Genomic DNA, 19481 nt, shown 5'->3' with positions numbered 1-19481 from the left:
AAAAGGAAAGTGAACAAAGAAGGGCGAGTGTTTTAAAGGCAAATAAGAATTACAATATTTTTGCACAACGGTGAATGGAAAGAAACATTGTTTAATTTGCAACAGCAGCATTGCCATGCCAAAAAGAGTACACTTTGAAAAAGACATTATGAAACGAATCATCGATCTTACGATACATATGAAGGCCCAGTGCGTGTCTCAAGACTCGAGGAATTAAATGCCAACTTGAGACAGCAACAGACCTGTTTTACGAAAATTGAGAAAGGTAATGTCGCTTCCGTTACTGCAAGCTATGAACTCGGCTCAATGATCGCCATAAGTGGGAATTCTTACAGTGAAGGAGATTTCGTAAAGCAATGCTTTGTAAAAACGGCTCAAATTGTTTGTCCAGAGAAAGCACACTTATTTAAAGATTTATTCATTATTTCATTAACTTGGAACACTGTTGCTGAACAGATTGATGAAATGTCAGGTAATTTGAAACAGTTGAAGGCCGCATCATCAAGATTTGAACATTTTTCTATTGCTATTTATGAGAGCGTTGACATCGCTGCAATAGCACAGCCTGCTGCCTTCATCAGGGCCTGTAACTGTAAATTTAATTTTTATGAACTACTTAAATTTATCCCCATGCATGACACAACAAGAAGCCAGGACATCTTGGAGAAAGTCGAGCAGGTTCTGTGGTTTGGCTATGAGTAAACTTGCATGCTTATCTACCAACGGTGCTGCGAATATGGTTGACAGACATAATGGTGTTGCTGCCAAGTTACGAACAAAAACAGAAAACTCGCATCCTGATTCATCATTTGGACATTTTCACTGCATTATTCGAAGAAATAATTTACCAATTGTTTCTTCGGTGAGTTTTACTTTTACTATTTACCAAAATCATCGTTTTCCTGCAAAATCTGTGTTACCATTATGACATAAACAACGGTGTATGTTAGTCTTGATGCTTCCTATAGATGATCACCCCCCCACACCCCGGCCGCTCCACACCCACCCCGGCCGCTCCACACCCACCCCGGTCGCTCCACACACCCTACCCAAGTCTTGCCCAACGCCTCCCCCCTTGGCTCTCACCGACACACTCCCCCCCCCCCCATCTTCCTGCCAGCTGTAAGGTAAACAAAACCTGTTGTTCTGCCCTCAGACTTGACCTCCGTGAAGGGGAGCGGCGGGAGGAGATGGTTGACCCCTCGCTGAGAGAGCGCCTCAGGACTGACCCAGGCGGCACCCGCTTGACCCTTGACCCCGCGTGGGGGCCTGATTCTGGCACCTACAAGTGCCGGGTCGACTTTAACGACTCTCCAACTGTGTCAGCCATCGTCACCCTCACCGTCTATGGTAAGTCGCTGCCTCGGTCATCTTGTTTTCATATGATTAATGCGTAGTTTGGCGGTGCGTCGGCTTGGCGTTGACTCGGCCGGGCGGTGCGTCGGCTTGGCGTTGACTCGGCCGGGCGGTGCGTCGGCTTGGCGTTGACTCGGCCGGGCGGTGCGTCGGCTTGGCGTTGACTCGGCCGGGCGGTGCGTCGGCTTGGCGTTGACTCGGCCGGGCGGTGCGTCGGCTTGGCGTTGACTCGGCCGGGCGGTGCGTCGGCTTGGCGTTGACTCGGCCGGGCGGTGCGTCGGCTTGGCGTTGACTCGGCCGGGCGGTGCGTCGGCCTGATGGTTCGTTGTCTGGCGGCACTTCGCCTGGCGGTTCGTCGTCTGGTACACAAATCTCAATTTATATGCTTTCAATCTCACACTGTTTTCCTGACTTTGTCTATCTGCCTCTTTCTGTGTCGCCATACTGGCCAACTTAGGTAGGATGCATGGGAGGAAGAATGGGAGTAAAAATGCATGGGAGAGAGGTTAAATGCATGGCAGGAAAGGAAAATGTATGGAAAGCGTTAGAATTTATACCTTCTACCACAGACGTGGCCACACTTTTATAATGCTTACCAGCATATATGCGTTTTCCTCTGTCCTCCATGGACAGGGTGAGAGATCTGTTAGACATATAATTCAGTGATTTATAATAATAATAATATCATAATTTACGCATAGCGTAACACGCATAGCGTTTTGGGCAGAAACGCTACTTATTGAACACTCACCCGCAGAAGATGATTGTAGAACTTTTAAAATGATAACTTACATTCATAAATATATTTACGTCTATCCTACATAAAGTGTTCGTGGTATGTCCTTTTACATATAATGTGATTAATTTACGTTTACAAATGTGAAATTGAATTCTGCTAAGCTTGCACATATACACATACATATACCGTGAAATTCAAGATGCTCTGGCTGGTACTAGAATCTCCGCCGAGTGCTGTACCACAGTGTTGTCGTGGTATAGCACCCAGCTTTGCATCATGCCAGTGGAGTTGCTAGTCCCAACCAAGGCGTTTGGAAACTTGAAAAACACACACACACACACACACACACACACACACACACACACACACTTTGTGTGTGTGTGTTTATAAGCAGCTGGTAAGGTGCTCCAGTGGATAAGGGAGTATCTAAGCAATAGGAAGCAGAGAGTTACGGTGAGGGGTGAGACCTCCGATTGGCGTGAAGTCACCAGTGGAGTTCCACAGGGTTCTGTACTCGGTCCTATGTTGTTTCTGATATATGTAAATGATCTCCCGGAGGGTATCGATTCATTTCTCTCAATGTTTGCGGACGATGCTAAAATTATGAGAAGGATTAAAACAGAAGAGGACTGTTTGAGGCTTCAAGAAGACCTAGACAAGCTGAAGGAATGGTCAAACAAATAGTTGTTAGAGTTTAACCCAACCAAATGTAATGTAATGAAGATAGGTGTAGGGAGCAGGAGGCCAGATACAAGGTATCATCTGGGAGAGGAAATTCTTCAGGAGTCAGAGAAGGAAAAAGACTTGGGGGTTGAAATCACGCCAGACCTGTCTCCTGCAGCACATATCAAGCGGATAACATCAGCGGCATATGCCAGGCTGGCCAACATACGAATGGTATTCAGAAACTTGTGTAAAGAATCATTCAGAACTTTGTATTCCACATATGTCAGGCCAATCCTGGAGTATGCAGCCCCAGCATGGAGTCCATATCTAGTCTAGGATAAGACTAAACTGGAAAAGGTTCAAAGGTTTGCCACCAGACTAGTACCCGAGCTGAGAGGTATGAGCTACGAGGAGAGACTACGAGAATTAAACCTCATTTCGCTGGAAGACAGAAGAGTAAGGGGGGACATGATCACCACATTCAAGATTCTGAAGGGAATTGATAGGGTAGATAAAGACAGTCTATTTAACACAAGGGGAACATGCACAAGGGGACACAGGTGGAAACTGAGTGCCCAAATGAGCCACAGAGATATTAGAAAGAACTTTTTTAGTGTCAGAGTGGTTGACAAATGGAATGCATTAGGAAGTGATGTGGTGGAGGCTGACTCCATACACAGTTTCAAGTGTAGATATGATAGAGCCCAATAGGCTCAGGAACCTGTACACCTGTTGATTGACAGTTGAGAGGCGGGACCAAAGAGCCAGAGCTCAACCCCCGCAAGCACAACTAGGTGAGTACACACACACACACACACACACACACACACACACACAAGAAACAAACAACATCGAAGACACTGCTCGACAAACAGCGCCCACTTCGCTTAATTAATCTTTGTATGTACCCTATTTTTAACCTTCTTATCCTTAGCTTCTTTTCTCCTTCATGTCTACCCAATGTAAACCCCTTTGTTTACACCTGACCCCATTGTTCGATCCATTTGTATTCACCTGACAATCGATTAACATAAAATATAATGTTCTATACTGTAACATCACTTGAGAATGAACCATGTAGGTTCGAAACGTCGTGCGATTTTATAATAAGTGTAAAACATTCTTCAGTTATTCAATTTCTTCACGTTGAAAACGAACATGACTTTTGGTGAACTCCTTTTCCAGCTGAACCCTGATGAAAGATCATTAGTAAGAGGGGATAGAAGCCCTAAATCAGAAAATAGTTAATACAGAATATGCTGTCATATTCAATGAGACATTTATATATATATATATATATATATATATATATATATATATATATATATATATATATATATATATATATATATATATATATATGTCGTACCTAGTAGCCAGAACGCACTTTTTGGCCTACTATTCAAGGCCCGATTTGCCTAATAAGCCAAGTTTTCCTGAATTAATATATATTCTCTAATTTTTTTCTTATGAAATGATAAATCTACCCTTTTCATTATGTGTGAGGTCAATTTTTCTTTATTGCAGTTAAAATTAACGTAGATATTTGACCGAACCTAACCAACCCTACCTAACCTAACCTATCTTTATAGGTTAGGTTAGGTTAGGTAGCCGAAAAAGTTAGGTTAGGTTAGGTAGGTTAGGTAGTCGAAAAACAATTAATTCGTGAAAACTTGGCTTATTAGGCAAATCGGGCCTTGCATAGTAGGCTGAGAAGTGCGTTCTGGCTACTAGGTACGACATATATATATATATATATATATATATATATATATATATATATATATATATATATATATATATATATATATATATATATAAATAATGTGGAAATGTTCGTTTGTGCATAACCGCTAATCTCCGAAAGTTCTTCACCAATTGCTTTGAAATTTTCACACAACGTTCCATTCACATCCGATCAGGTTTTTATATACATACTATATAGATATCACGTCTGTGAGGTAAAAAAAAATGCCTTTTCGGGAAAACTGTGTTTTTCATGTATTTTTCATGTGAGGGGAAATCTTTGAAACCTCTTTACCGATTGCTTTGAAATTTTGACACTTGGTTGCATTCAAATAGGCGCGTCCTTTTATATACCTACTACATACAGGCCTCACCTGTGACAGGAAAAACATTTTTTTTTTAAACAGGGCCATCTGTTGGACGTAAAAGCAACACGCTGTAATCTCCTCCCAAAGTTCTTCACCGATTGCTTTGAAATTTTGACACAACGTTGCATTCGAATAGGCGCGTCTTTTTATATACCTACTATATAGATACCACTCCTGTGACAAGTAAAAACATGCGTTTTTTAAAAACAGCGCCATCTGTTGCACATAATAGCAACATGCACGCTATACTAAATATGTCACGAATTCCATTTCAATGTTTCCGATTGCATTGATAGATTTTATTTTCATAGATTTCGATTTATTTTATTTTTTAACTAAGGAGAGAGTGTGTCAGTGTGGGATATTCTACAATATAATGTTCAAGGGAATGCATATTTTCTCTTTCACAAAGATGACACATGGTGTATTCGACACTTTCACGAAGTTGACATGGTATATTGGACACTTTCACAAAGTTGACACATTGTGTGTTCGACATTTGGGTTATGAGAAAGCTGCCAGATATGTCTATATCCCAGGCGTATTCCGACCACTATAACATCACATTGCCAAGTTCTTGCTCTATTAGTTCCATATATGAATGTCTCCTCACGATATATATCATAATATTTAATGCTTCAACTTTCAGGTCTTTGTGAATTTGTTAGGTCAGTAAGATTTAATATAAATATATAAAATATATTTAATATATATATAAAACAAACACTTGTTTAAGAATTCTATTTGTCACTGCTAATGAAACACCCATATTAATCTCTACTACTTGCCTACTACAGACTGTCTTTGCAAGCATCTCAACAGTATCATGCTCTGAGATGCCAACATGTGATGGTATCCAAAACACATAAATTTCAAATCTATTTTTTCTTGTTATCAGCTGAGACATTCATTCGAATATCACAGACTATTTTCTGGGTGTTACTACTATGTCCATTCAGTAACAGGAGTGCACTCTGCGAGTCACCATATATAAGTCCACTTCTTTTGTCCTTTAAAAAATTCAGTGGTAAGGAATATGCCTTCAAGTTCGTTTTCAATAATACTCTCCCAGTCATTTTCGCGTAGATCGCTGTATTTACGAGTGAATATCGATTAAATTCGCACCCGGTACATCTTCCACCTTCTTTTACAAAGCCATCAGTAACACACTGATACACATTGTTACCCGTAACTTGATAACTCTCACTGATTCTGCACAGTGTTTACTTTTATAATAACATAACGTTTTGCACTATCTTTCATGGGTGCATTTACGAAATCATCTGATAGAGCCCAGTTATCCCATGGATAAATTGATTGATTAATTATTAACTAAGTTAGGAACATTTATTTTTTTATAGTTGGTTACCCTATAAAACCAAAATTCTTAATTAAATTTTGCTCTCGTTTTATAAAACTCAGGTGAGTGTCGCATATTAAAAAGTTTAGATTGAAATTTCCTGTTGCCGAGAGCTACTCAATGCCTTCACACCGAGAATTGTCCTAGTGGACAAACTTCTCTCACTTATGGTAGGTAATTTTAACTCAGCTCTCATATTAACTATTCTCGTGGATCTGGAGCCCCAAGGATAACTCGAATAGCTTCATTTTGCAAAGTTTCAAAAGATTTTCTCTGGATACAGTGTGAGATGGAGACACTGTATCCAGAGTGTAGTCAGACACAGAGCTCGTGAGCGATACATAGAACATTATAGCAAGACTCACGGTTGTTCCATGTATACAGAGAGATACAGGCTGGCAAGAGTCCACCCACCAAACACTACTTGTACTCTGATCACTGCCTCCTAGTGATCTATTACTGGAGAAGTGGTCAGAATACCAGTACTGTTGGAGGGGAGCCCCCTGGTGACCTGGGTTCGAATGCTGTGAGAGGTCATGGATCTATTGTGACCCCTTATATATATATATATATATATATATATATATATATATATATATATATATATATATATATATATATATATATATAATTAATATACACGAGAGAGAGAGAACTCCATGTAATCAATGAATTGTTAAAGGTGCCTGTTACGAACTCCTGTTACATTATTAGTAGATTTTAATACCAGTATAGGCCATGGAGGGTGAGAGACACTGTGGAGGGTGAGAGACACTGTGGAGGGTGAGAGAGACTGTGGGGGGTGAGAGAGACTGTGGGGGGGTGAGAGAGACTGTGGGGGGGGGGTGAGAGACACTGTGGGGGGGGGGGGGTGAGAGACACTGTGGGGGGGGGGGGTGAGAGACACTGTGGGGGGGGTGAGAGACACTGTGGGGGGGTGAGAGACACTGTGGGGGGGGGTGAGAGACACTGTGGGGGGGTGAGAGACACTGTGGGGGGGTGAGAGACACTGTGGGGGGGGTGAGAGACACTGTGGGGGGTGAGAGACACTGTGGGGGGGTGAGACACCGTGCAGGGTGAGAGACACCGTGCGGGGGGGGTGAGAGACACCGTGCAGGGTGAGAGACACTGTGGGGGGGTGAGAGAGACTGTGGGGGGGGGTGAGAGACACTGTGGGGGGTGAGAGACACTGTGGGGGGGGTGAGAGACACTGTGGGGGGGTAAGAGACACTGTGGGGGGGGTGAGAGAGACTGTGGGGGGGGGGTGAGAGACACCGTGCAGGGTGAGAGACACCGTGCAGGGTGAGAGACACCGTGCAGGGTGAGACACACCGTGCAGGGTGAGAGACACCGTGCTGGGTGAGAGACACCGTGCAGGGTGAGAGACACCGTGCAGGGTGAGAGACACCGTGCGGGGGGGGGGGGGTGAGAGACACCGTGCAGGGTGAGAGACACCGTGCGGGGGGGGTGAGAGACACCGTGCAGGGTGAGACACACCGTGCGGGGGGGGGGTGAGAGACACCGTGCAGGGTGAGACACACCGTGCGGGGGGGGGGGTGAGAGACACCGTGCAGGGTGAGAGACACCGTGCAGGGTGAGAGAGACCGTGCGGGGGGGGGTGAGAGACACCGTGCAGGGTGAGAGACACCGTGCAGGGTGAGAGACACCGTGCGGGGTGAGAGACACCGTGCAGGGGGAGAGTGTCTGGGTCTCTGCTCAGTTCGTATCAAATAAAACAACTGGTAACATGATTATAAAAGTTGATACAAAATAATCTTGTTAAACGCTGTTGATTTTTTTTCACTTGAGTGTGTATTCACGTAGTTGTGCTTGCGGGGGTTGAGCTTTGGCTCTTTGGTCCCGCCTCTCAACCGTCACTCCTCTGGTGTACAGATTCCTGAGCTTCTTGAGCTCTATCATATCAACATTTGAAACTGTGTATGGAGTCATCCTCCACCACATCACTTCCTGGTGCTTCTTCTAGTGTTTCATTTGCTAACTACTCTGGTACTGAAAAAGCTCTTTCTAATGTCTCTGTGGCTCATTTGGGTACTCAGCTTCCACCTGTTACCGCTTGTGCGCTTACCACCCATGTTAAATAATCCATCCGGGTCTACCCTGTCAATTCTCCTGAGAATTTTATATATAGTGATCATGTCTCCCCGAGCTCTTCTGCCTTCCAGCGACGTGAGGTGCAGTTCCCTCAGTGTTTCCCTCGGAACTCAGGTTTCTGAAAGCTGTTCTCATGTTAGCCAGCCTTGTATTGCCGCTGATGTTATTCTTTTGATGTGGGCAGAGGACAGGTTTGATGTGATATCAACTCCTAGATCTTTCTCTCTGTCCGTTTCATGAAGAACTTCATCTTCCATTCGGTGTCCAGTGACTGGCCTCCTAGTTCCTACTCCTAGTTTCATTACTTTACATTTACTTGGGTTGAACTTTAGTAGCCATTTGTTGGACCATTCATTCAGTTATTCTAGGTCATCTTGTAGCCTAATAATAACTTCCTCTGTCTTAATCCTCCCCATAACTTTTCCATCACCATCAAACATTGAGAGGAACGAGTATATTCAATCTGAGTGATTTACATATATCAGAAATAGTATAGGTCCAAGGACTGATCCCTAAGGGACTCCACTGGTGACGCCAATACCTCACCAATCACAGTGACTCGATGTCTTCTGTTGCTTAGGTACTCCCTTATCCAGTGGAGTACCTTCCCTTTCACTCTTCCCAGCATCTTCAGCTTGTGCACTAGTCTCTTATGTGGTACTCTGTCAAAGGCTTTCTGGCAATCCAAAAATTTGCAGTCTGTCCAGCCTTCTGTTTCTTGTTTGGTCATAAACTTCAGTTAATCCTGTGAGGCATGATTTGCCATCCCTGAACGCATGCTGATGTTGTGCTACAAATTTGTTGCTCTAGATGTTCCACTAGCTTTTTTCGCCATCATCTTGCATGGTGTGCAAGTTAGGGACACTTGCCTGTAGTTTAGTGCCTCCTGTCTATTAACCTTCTTGAATATCGGACTACATTTCCCGTCTTCCAAATATTTGGCAGTTCTCCTGTTACCAACGATTTGTTGTACACCATGGAGGGTGGCAGGCAAAAAGTTGCTCCTTCCTTCAGTATCCATGGTGAGATTCCAACCAGGCCTATAGCCTGGTTGGAATCGACTTGAGAATGGTCCAGGACGGACCGAAACGTCGTCGTCCCTTCAACTTCTAGTGTGTGGTCTGGTCAACAGGCCTATAACCTTTGTCACATCCAACTCAAGCAGATGCTTTCTCACCTCCCCACTGGTAATCACAAACTCATCTAGTGGTGTCTGGTTAGATATTCCCTCTCTTATCTCTGGAACTTCTCATTGCTCTACTGTGAAGACATCTTGGAATTTCTTTTTGAGTTCCTCTCACACTTCCTTGTCGTTTGTAGTGAATCTGCCTGCCCCTATCCTCAGCTGCATTACCTGTTCCTTCACTGTTGTTTTTCTCCTGATGTGGCTGTGCATCAATTTAGGTTGAGTCTTTGCCTTGTTTGCTATGTCATTTTCTTATTGTCTTTCTGCCTCTTCTCACCCCTGACATTCATTCCTGGCTCTGTGATATCTTTCTCTACTCTCCAGTGTCCTGTTATTTCTATAGTTTCTCCACTCCCTTCTACTTAGTTTTTGCTAGCTTAAATCTCTGATTAAACCATGGGTTTCTCGTCTGCATTTCTTTTTTTTCCTTTTTGGACTGAGACGAACTGGTTTGCGGCCTCCTTACACTTCTGTGTGATGTAGTCCATCATGTCTTGGGCCGTCTTTCCTCTGAGCTCTGTTTTCCATGTTATATCTGTTAGGTATTTTATTATCTCATCATAGTTTCCCTTTCGGAATACCAGCTTTTTGTTTTCTGGGCCCCTTCCTTGAGTACATTAACCCTATTTCGACCAAATACTCAAACATCAGTACACTATGATCGCTCATTCCCACGGGGGCTTCGAAACCAATTTCTCTAATATCGGACTCGTTCAGATTTAAAACTAAGTCGAGTCTCGCTGTTTCATCGTTGCCTCTCATTCTTGTGCCCTTCCCCCCCCCCCCTTGACATGCTGACTTAAAAAGTTTCTTGTCGCCATTTACAAAACAGTTTAACTCTCCATGTTTCCTCACCTCCATGCGGTTCCTTGTTTTCCCAGTCTATCCTTCCATGATTGAAGTCCCGCATAATGAGCAGATGGGATCGATTTCTACAGACGGCAGTGGCTACTCTCTCAATTATAGTGTTAACTGCCATGTTGTTTCTGCAATACTCTTGACTTGCTCTTCGATCGTTTGGTGAAGGGTTATATATCATTGCTACTACTACTCTTGGTCCTCCAATCGTCATGGGGCCTGTTATGTGGTCTCTGAACCCCTCACAGCCCAGGATAACAGTATTCTCAAAACTCCATTCCTTTCTCATCAGTAAGTCTACTCCTTTTCTTCCCTTTCCTTCCCTCTCTTTCCTGAATACAGTGTAGTCCTGGGGAAACACCACATTCATCATGATTACTGAGAATTTTGTTTCCATGAGTCAAATTACATCCATGTTCACTTCTTGTGCCCTTTCCTTAAGTTCCCTTGCCTTGCTTTTAATCCCATCTATGTGTGTGTACTCACCTAGTTGTGCTGTGGGGGTTGAGCTCTGGCTCTTTGGTCCTGCCTCTCAACTGTCAATCAACTGGTGTCCAGATTCCTGAGCCTACTGGGATCTATCATATCTACATTTGAAACTGTGTTTGAGTCAACCTCCATTACATTACTGCCTAATGCATTCCATCTGTTAACTACTCTGACTGAAAAAAAAATTCTAACGTCCCTGTGGCTCATTTGGTTACTCAGTTTCCAACTGTCCCCTTGTTCGCATACCACTTGTGATAAACAGTTTATCCTTATCAACCCTGTCAATTCATCTGAGAAATTTGTAGGTAGTGATCATGTCTCCCCTTACTCTTCTGTCTTCCAGTGATGTGTGGTGCATTTCACGCGACCTTTCCTCGTAACTCATGTCTCCTAATTCTGGGACTAGCCTATTTTCATACCTATGAACATTTTCCAGCTTCGTCTTGTGCTTGACAAGGTACGGACTCCATGCTGGGGCCGCATACTCCAGGATTGGTCTTACATATGTGGTGTACAAGGTTCTGAATGATTCCTTACACAGGTTCCTGAAGGCTGTTCTGATGTTATCCAGCTTCGCATACGCCGCAGATGTTGTTCTTTTCATGTGGGCTTCAGAAGACAGGTTTGGTGTGATATCAACTCTTACTCACCTAGTTGTACTCATCTAGTTGTGCTTGAGGTGGTTGAGCTTTGGCTCTTTGGTCCCGTCTCTCAACCGACAATCAACTGGTGTACAGATTCCAGAGCCTACTGGGCTGTATCATATCTACATTTGAAACTGTGTATGGAGTCAGCCTCCACCACATCACTTCCTAGTGTATTCCATTTACTAACTACTCTGACACTGAAAAAGTTCTTTCTAACGCCTCTGTGGCTTATTTACGTACTCAATTTCCACCTGTGTCCCCTTGTTCGTGCACCACCCATGTTATATAATCCATCCTTATCTACCCTGTCAAATCTCCCTGAACCCATGTTGATGGGTTGTCACGAAGTCCCTTCTCTCCAGATGTGTGTGTTCTCACTATCTTCTCCGTCATCTTGTATGGTATACAAGTTAAGGACACTGGCCTGTAGTTCAGTGCCTCTTGTCTGTCACCCTTTTTGTATATTGGGACTACATTAGCAGTCTTCCATATTTCGGATAGGTCTCCCGTCTCCAGTGACCGCAAAGTGCTTCTGAACTCAGTGACTCGATGTCCCAGAAAATAGTCCCATCGGGAGAGCAACCACACTGGACTCAGGGTCAATGATGTCATTGACCCAACAGCTAGCATGGTAGAGCAGAAGGAATGAACAATGCCATGTGGTACGGACAACGAGCAACCCGCAAGCTTGCATGAAGCGAGAATATCTTCAGGGGGAATATCTATTGGACCACCAAACCAGCAGGGGATTTCCAAGGCCCAAAAGGTAAACCCAAGCAGGACACACAAGCAATGAGATCACTATGCCAGACCTAAACGTAAGATGACACAGTCTAGGTCTTTCAATACCCATGGTGAGATTCCGTCTGGGCCAACAGCCTTTCTCACGTCCAGATCCAGCAGGTGCCTCTTGACCTCATCTCTTGTAATTTCAAACCTTTCCAAGACCTCCTGGTTTACTGCCACCTCTCCTAGTGTAGGGACCTCACCTGTTAAGACCTCCTGGAACCTCGTGTTGAGTTCTTCACACATCTCTCTGGCATTCTCTGTGTACCTGTCCTCATCCGTTCATCACCTGTTCTTTCACTGTTGTTTTCGTCCTGATGTGACTAGATTAGCTTTGGTTCGGTCTAGGCTTTATTAGCTATATCATTTTCATACTTTTTCTCATCTTCTCTTCTCACACAAACATACTCATTCCAGGTTCTCTGGTAACTCTGTCTGTTTTCAGGTGTTCTGTTATTTCAGAAGTTCCTCCACGCCCTTTTGTTCAGTTCCTTTGCTTCCATACACGCCCTATTAAACCACGGATTCTTCTTTTGCTTCTTGGTTATTCCTTTCGGGCCAGGATAAACCTGTTTACTTCCTCCAGACACTTTTTGGTGACATAGTCCCTCATGTATTGTATGGACTTAGTTCTGAGTTCTGTGTCCCATGGTATATCCCTTAGGAAGTTTCTCATCTCCTCATAATTTTCCTTTTGGTACGCCAGTTCTTTGTTTCCTGGTTCTTTTTGGGGGAGATAAATCCTAGCTCTACCAGGCACTCAAAGATCAATACACTGAGATCACTCATTCCCAAGGGTGCTTCCAACTTAACTTCCCCCTATATCCGACTCATTTAGGGTAAATATCAGATCAAGAATAGCTGGTTCATCCTCTCTTCTCATTCTTGTCGATATCTTGATGTGTTGGCTTAGAAAGTTTCTTCTTGCCACGTCCATTAGCTTAGCTCTCCATGTGTCTGGTCCTGCATGTGGGTCTCTGTTCTCTCAATCTATCTTCCTGTGGTTGAAGTCTCCCATGATTAGTAGTCTAGATCCGTTCCTGCTAGCCACAGAAGCTGCTCTCACTATTATATTAATGGTGGCCATGTTGTGTCTATCATATTCCTGTCTGGGTTTTCTGTCGTTTAGTGGGGGGTTTTATATAACACCTACTACTATAATTACTATAATTTTTTGTCCACCAATTGCTATGGTACCTGTTATGTAGTCACTGAAATCCTCACATCCCGGAATAACCATCTCTTCAAATCTCAGGCCTTTTCTTATCAGCAAAGCTACATCACCACCTCCTCTTCCTTCTCTCTCTTTCCTCACTACATAGTCCTGTGGAAACACTGCCTCTGTTATGGTTTTCGTTAACTTTGTTTCTGTGAGTGCAATTATGTCTGGGTTTTCTTCTAGTGCTCATTCTCCAAGTTCACTTATTTTATTTGTAATCCTATCAATATTAGTAAACATTGCCTTGAAGCTCACTTTCTTGTATGCATTCTCTGGTCCCCTTCTTGGTGAGTGTTCTGCTAAATAGAGGAAGCTCTTCGATAGGGGTGAAGATTTGAGAGGTGTTTAACAGAGTCTCAGAGGATACTGGGGTGAGGGGTGGGGGTCAAGGGAAGGGGGAACAGGGAGGGTATGCGGTAAGGAGGGAGGGAGGAGGGGACATGGAGGATATGGGGTGAGGGGGAAGGGAGGATATGGGAAGAAAGGGAGGGAGGACAGGGGTGGGAAAGGGAAAGGAGGGAGGAGGGAGAGGGTGGGAATGAGGGAGGGGTGACACGGTCGGTATGGGGTGTGAGGGGGAGGGAGGGTTGATTGAGCATTTGAGTGGGGGCAGTGAGGTTGAGGGGTAGGGAGGGTTTCTAAGCAGAGGAGGGTGAAGGTGTTGCCCTCGCCTCTGGGAATGTTGTGTTGGGGGCTGCGATATCCTGGTTTTCTCCTCTCACCTTGCGCTTCTTCCTTGCCTCTGTCGCCATGGCTCTTTCCTCCTTTGCCCTGTCCCTGTGGAGGAATACTTTTTTGTTTTCTTCCACATATTGCAGATGGCTCTTCCTTTCTAGAACATCCTTTTTCACTATCTCGTTTGCAAACACTATCTTTATCAGGCAGTTTCTGCCTTTGTTGTACCAGCCCAACCTGAAAACCTTCTCAATGTTTTTTTCAGCCCCTTCCATCTTTAACCCTTTTAGTATTCCATTCACTGCCTCTCTGTCCTTACTATTCCAGTCTTACCTATTGGAGCCTTCCTGTTCTTTGATGTCCACAGTTACCACTGATCTTTTTCTTTCCAGCAGCTGACTGGTGCACCTTGCTGCTTCCTGTGAGGTACCTGCTTGCATGGGTACCTCCCCACACTGTGGCCATTGCTTCTGAGCTCTTTCTTAGTATTGTATGTGTGTATTAGAGACAAATATATGTAGTAGATATAATAGATTAAAAATAGATTGGTTAGAGAGGCAGGATCCAAGAGCTAATAGCTCGATTCCACAGATACAAAGAGTAAATACACACACACACACACACACACACACACACACACACACACACACACTGCTGGAGAGAAAAAGATCAGTGGTAGTTGTAGGCATCAAAGAACAGGAAGGATCCAACAGGCAAGAATGGAATAGCAAGGATAGAGAGGCAGTACATGGGCTACTGAATGGGTTACAGATGGAAGGGGCTGAACAAAACCTTGAGAAGGTTTTCAGGTTGGGCTGGTACAACAAGGACAGAAACCGACTTGTAAAGGTGGTGTTTACAAACAAAAACACGAAGGAGGATATTCTCGAAAGGAAGAGTCGTCTGCAGCATGTGGAAGGATACAAAAAAAGTATTCCTGCAGCGGGACAGGACGAAGGAGGAGAGAGCCAGGGCAGCAGAGGCAAGGAGGAAGCGCAGGGAGAGAGGAGCAAACCAGGAAATCACAGCCCCCAACACAACAGTCCTAGAGACAAGAGGGGAACCCAAGACCAGCATCCCAGCAACACCAGAGGGGGGGGGGGGAACACCACCTCCCCCCTCTGCATAGAAACCCTCCCTTCCCCTCACCCTACCTGCCCCTACCCCCCTCCCCCCCCACACCCCATTCTGACCCTGTCACCCCTTCAACCCGTTCTCGCAAATTTAATAAGTCAATATTGACTTATTAAATATGTGCATAGGTGACATACTTAACATAATAGATACCCTTAAAAAGATTCATAGAAAACACCGACCTTACCTAACCTTGTTAGTATCTTAAGATAAGCATCTTATTGCTTCGTAATTACAATTATTACCTAACGTATAATAGGTATAGGTTAAGTAATAATTGTAATTACGAAGCAATAAGATGCTTATCTTAAGTGATACTAACAAGGTTAGGTAAGGTCGGTGTTTTCTATGAATCTTTTTAAGGGTATCTATTATGTTTAGTATATCACCTATGCACGTAGTTAATAAGTCAATATTGACTTTACGAATTTGCGAGAACGGGTTGACCCCTTCCTCATTCCCCACATGTCCCCCCTCCCACCTTTCCCCCCCCCTGTCTCCCCTCCCCCTTTATCCCATACTCTCCCTATCCCTCCTTCCCCCTCACACCGTATCCTCCATGTCCCCCCTATCTCGTTAACCCACACCCTACCTGTCCCCCCTTCCCTTAAACCCCCACCCCCCACCCCAAAATCCTCTGAGACCCTGCAAACCACCTCACAGATCTTCTCAACCACGGAACAGCTTCCCACACCAGCAGAATGCTCGCCAAGAAAGGGACAAGAAAATGAACAGAAGAAAGTGAGCTTCAAGGCAATGTACACTAACATAGATGGGATTACAAATAAAACAAGTGAACTCGGAGAATGGGCACTAGAAGAAAATCCAGACATAATAGCACTCACAGAAACAAAGCTTACGAAAACTATAACAAACGCAGTGTTTCCACAGGGCTACTATGTAGTGAGGAAAGAGAGAGAAGGGAGAGGAGGAGGTGGTGTAGCTTTGCTACTAAGAGAAGGTTGGAGTTTCGAAGAGATGGTAATTCAGAACTGTGAAGGTTTCAGTGACTACATATCAGGCACCATAGCAACTGGAGGACAGAAAATTACAGTAGTAGTCATATATAACCCCCCCACCGAATGACAGAAGACCCAGACAGGAATATGATAGAAACAACTTGGCCACCATCAATATAATAGAGAGAGCAGCTTCTGTGGCTAGCAGGAACGGATCCAGACTACTAATCATGGGAGACTTCAACCAAGGGAAGATAGATTGGGGGAACAGAGACCCACATGGAGGCCCAGACACATGGAGAGCTAAGCTGCTGGATGTGGCAACAAGAAACTTTCTAAGTCAACACGTCAAGGGACCGACAAGAATGAGAGGAGGGGATGAACCAGCCTTGCTTGATCTGATATTTACCCTAAATGAGTCGGACATAAGGGAAGTTAAGTTGGAAGCCCCCCTTGGGAATGAGTGATCATAGTGTATTGAGCTTTGAGTACCTGGTTGAGCTAGGAATTATCACCCCCAAAAAAGAACTGGGAAACAAAGGGCTGGCGTACCGAAAGGGAAACTATGAGGAGATGAATAAATTCCTGTGATATACATTGGGACACAGAACTCGGAACCAAGTCCGCACAAGACATGATGGAAAAAATGTCAGGAGGCTGTAAGCAGGTTTGTCCCAGCCCGACAGGAAAAAACAGAGAAGCAAAGGAAGAATCCGTGGTTTAATAGGGAATGTATGAAAGCAAAGGAGCTGAACAAAAGGGCATGGAGGAACTTCCGTAATAACAGAACACCAGAAAGTAGAGAGATACCAGAGAACCAGGAACGAGTATGTTAGTGTGAGAAGAGCAGCTGAGAAAAGGTATAAAAATGATATAGCTAATAAAGCCAAGACTGAACCAAAGCTACTACACAGTCACATCAGGAGGAAGACAACAGTGAAGGAACAGGTGATGAAACTTAGGGTGGGCGAGGACAGGTACACAGAGAATGACAAAGAGGTGTGTGAAGAACTCAACAAAAGGTTCCAGGAGGTCTTTACAATAGAACAGGGAGAAGTCATGGCGCTAGGAGAGGTGGCAGCAAACCAGGTGACCTTGGAAAGGTTCGAAATTACAAGAGATGAGGTCAAGGAGCACCTATTGGAGCTGGATGTGAGAAAAGCTGTTGGGCCAGACGGAATCTCACCATGGGTATTGAAAGAGTGTGCAGGAGCACTTTGCTAGCCACTCTCCATAGTGTATAGTAGGTCACTGGAAACGGGAGACCTACCAGAAATATGGAAGACTGCTAATGTAGTACTAATATACAAAAAGGGTGACAGACAAGAGGCACTGAACTACAGGCCAGTGTCCTTAACTTGTATACCATGCAAGGTGATGGAGAAGATTGTGAGAAAAAACCTAGTAACACATCTGGAGAGAAGAGACTTCGTGACAACCCATCAACATGGGTTCAGGGAGGGTAAATCTTGCCTTACAGGCTTGAAAGAATTCTACGATCAGGTGACAAAGATTAAGCAAGAAAGAGAATGGATGGGCGGACTGCATTTTTTTGGACTGTCGGAAAGCCTTTGACACAGTACCCCATAAAAGGTTGATGCATAAGCTGGAGAAACAGGCAGGAGTAACTGGTAGGGCGCTCCAGTGGATAAGGGAGTACCTAAGCAATAGGAAGCAGAGAGTTACAGTGAGGGGTGAGACCTCAGAATGGCGTGAAGTCACCAGTGGAGTCCCACAGGGCTCTGTGCTTGAACCTATCCTGTTTCTGATATACGTAAATTATCTCCCAGAGGGTATAGACTCATTCCTCTCAATGTTTGCTGACGACGCCAAAATTATGAGAAGGATTAAGACAGAGAAGGACAACTTGAGGCTTCAAGGAGGCCTGGACAAGCTGCAGGAATGGTCGAACAAATGGCTGTTAGTTTAACCCAAGCAAATGTAATGTAATGTAGATAGGGGTAGGAAGCAGGAGACCAGATACAAGGTATCATTTGGCAGATGAAATACTTCAAGAGTCAGAGAGAGAAAAACCTGGGGGTTGATATCACGCCAGACCTGTCCCCTGAAGCTCATATCAAGAGGATAACATCAGCAGCATATGCCAGGTTGGCTAACATAAGAACTGCCTTGAGAAACTTGTGTAAGGAATCTTTCAGAACATTATATACCACATATGTCAGACCAATCCTGGAGTATGCGGCTCCAGCATGGAGTCCATATCCAGTCAAGCATAAGACTAAACTGGAAAAGGTTCAAAGATTTGTCACCAGACTAGTACCCGAGCTGAGAGGTATGAGCTACGAGGAGAGACTACGGGAATTAAACCTCACTTCGTTGGAAGACAGGAGAGTTTGGGGGGACATGATTACCACATTCAAGATACTCAAGGGAATCGACAGGGATGATAAAGACAGGCTATTTAACACAAGGGGCACACGCACTAGGGGACACAGGTGGAAACTGAGTGCCCAAATGAACCACAGAGATATTAGAAAGAACTTTTTTAGTGTCAGAGTGGTTGACAAATGGAATGTATTAGGAAGTAATGTGGTGGAGGCTGGCTCCATACACAGTTTCAAGTGTAGATATGATAGAGCCCAATAGACTCAGGAAACTGTACACCTGTTGAGAGGCGGGACCAAAGAGCCAGAGCTCAACCCCCGCAAGCACAACTAGGTGAGTACACTCACACACTCACACACTCACTCACACTCGAGTAGGGGCAGGGACAGGGAACGTGTGGGGACCGCGCTCCTCGAATACGTAGTCATTTCTCTGGACATCACAGCGATACGGATGAAAATCAGTGCGTAGTGACAGTACAAAGTGTAGCACAACGCATAGACCCTAGCAATTTAGGGGCTGTGTAGGTTTTTGCGAAGTGAACAACCACAATAGGAGTACGGCATCCATGCCACGAGGGAGGAAGCTTGAAGCCTGGCACAACAACAACAACTACTCCAGCTGCTACACATGCTTCATACTCACCTAGTGTGCTCTGGTGGTGGAGCTGGCCGGTAAGAGCCTCTAATGTCAATTAACGGTGTACAGTGTTTTTAGTATAACAAGTAGTCTTGGATATTAGCTAAAGAACGTAAAGAATCTTGAAATATACGGCTCACAGTGGGAATTATTTTTTCACACTAAAGTGTCACACAAAAACTACACCGCCAATCCC

General features: G+C 44.4%; 2 protein-coding genes across 2 annotated transcripts in view; both read left to right on the top strand.

The window, feature by feature from the left end:
• The first annotated feature begins 306 nt into the window (after window positions 1–306).
• Window positions 307–702, top strand: LOC138363202 (uncharacterized). The gene has a single exon (XM_069322198.1). It carries the CDS (start codon window positions 307–309, stop codon window positions 700–702), a length of 396 nt encoding a protein of 131 aa, XP_069178299.1.
• Window positions 703–1112: 410 nt separating this feature from the next.
• LOC138363004 (synaptogenesis protein syg-2-like) overlaps window positions 1113–19481 on the top strand; it is a 233697-nt gene continuing 215328 nt past the window's right edge. The window contains exon 1 of the mRNA XM_069321682.1: window positions 1113–1350. Coding sequence (XP_069177783.1) covers window positions 1191–1350 — 160 coding nt within the window. The 5' untranslated portion in view covers window positions 1113–1190. The remainder of the gene's footprint in view (window positions 1351–19481) is intronic.

The sequence above is a fragment of the Procambarus clarkii genome, chromosome 10 (assembly GCF_040958095.1).
Source record: "Procambarus clarkii isolate CNS0578487 chromosome 10, FALCON_Pclarkii_2.0, whole genome shotgun sequence".
In the NCBI taxonomy this organism is placed as follows: domain Eukaryota; kingdom Metazoa; phylum Arthropoda; class Malacostraca; order Decapoda; family Cambaridae; genus Procambarus; species Procambarus clarkii.
This window is presented reverse-complemented; position numbering and strand designations above follow the sequence as displayed.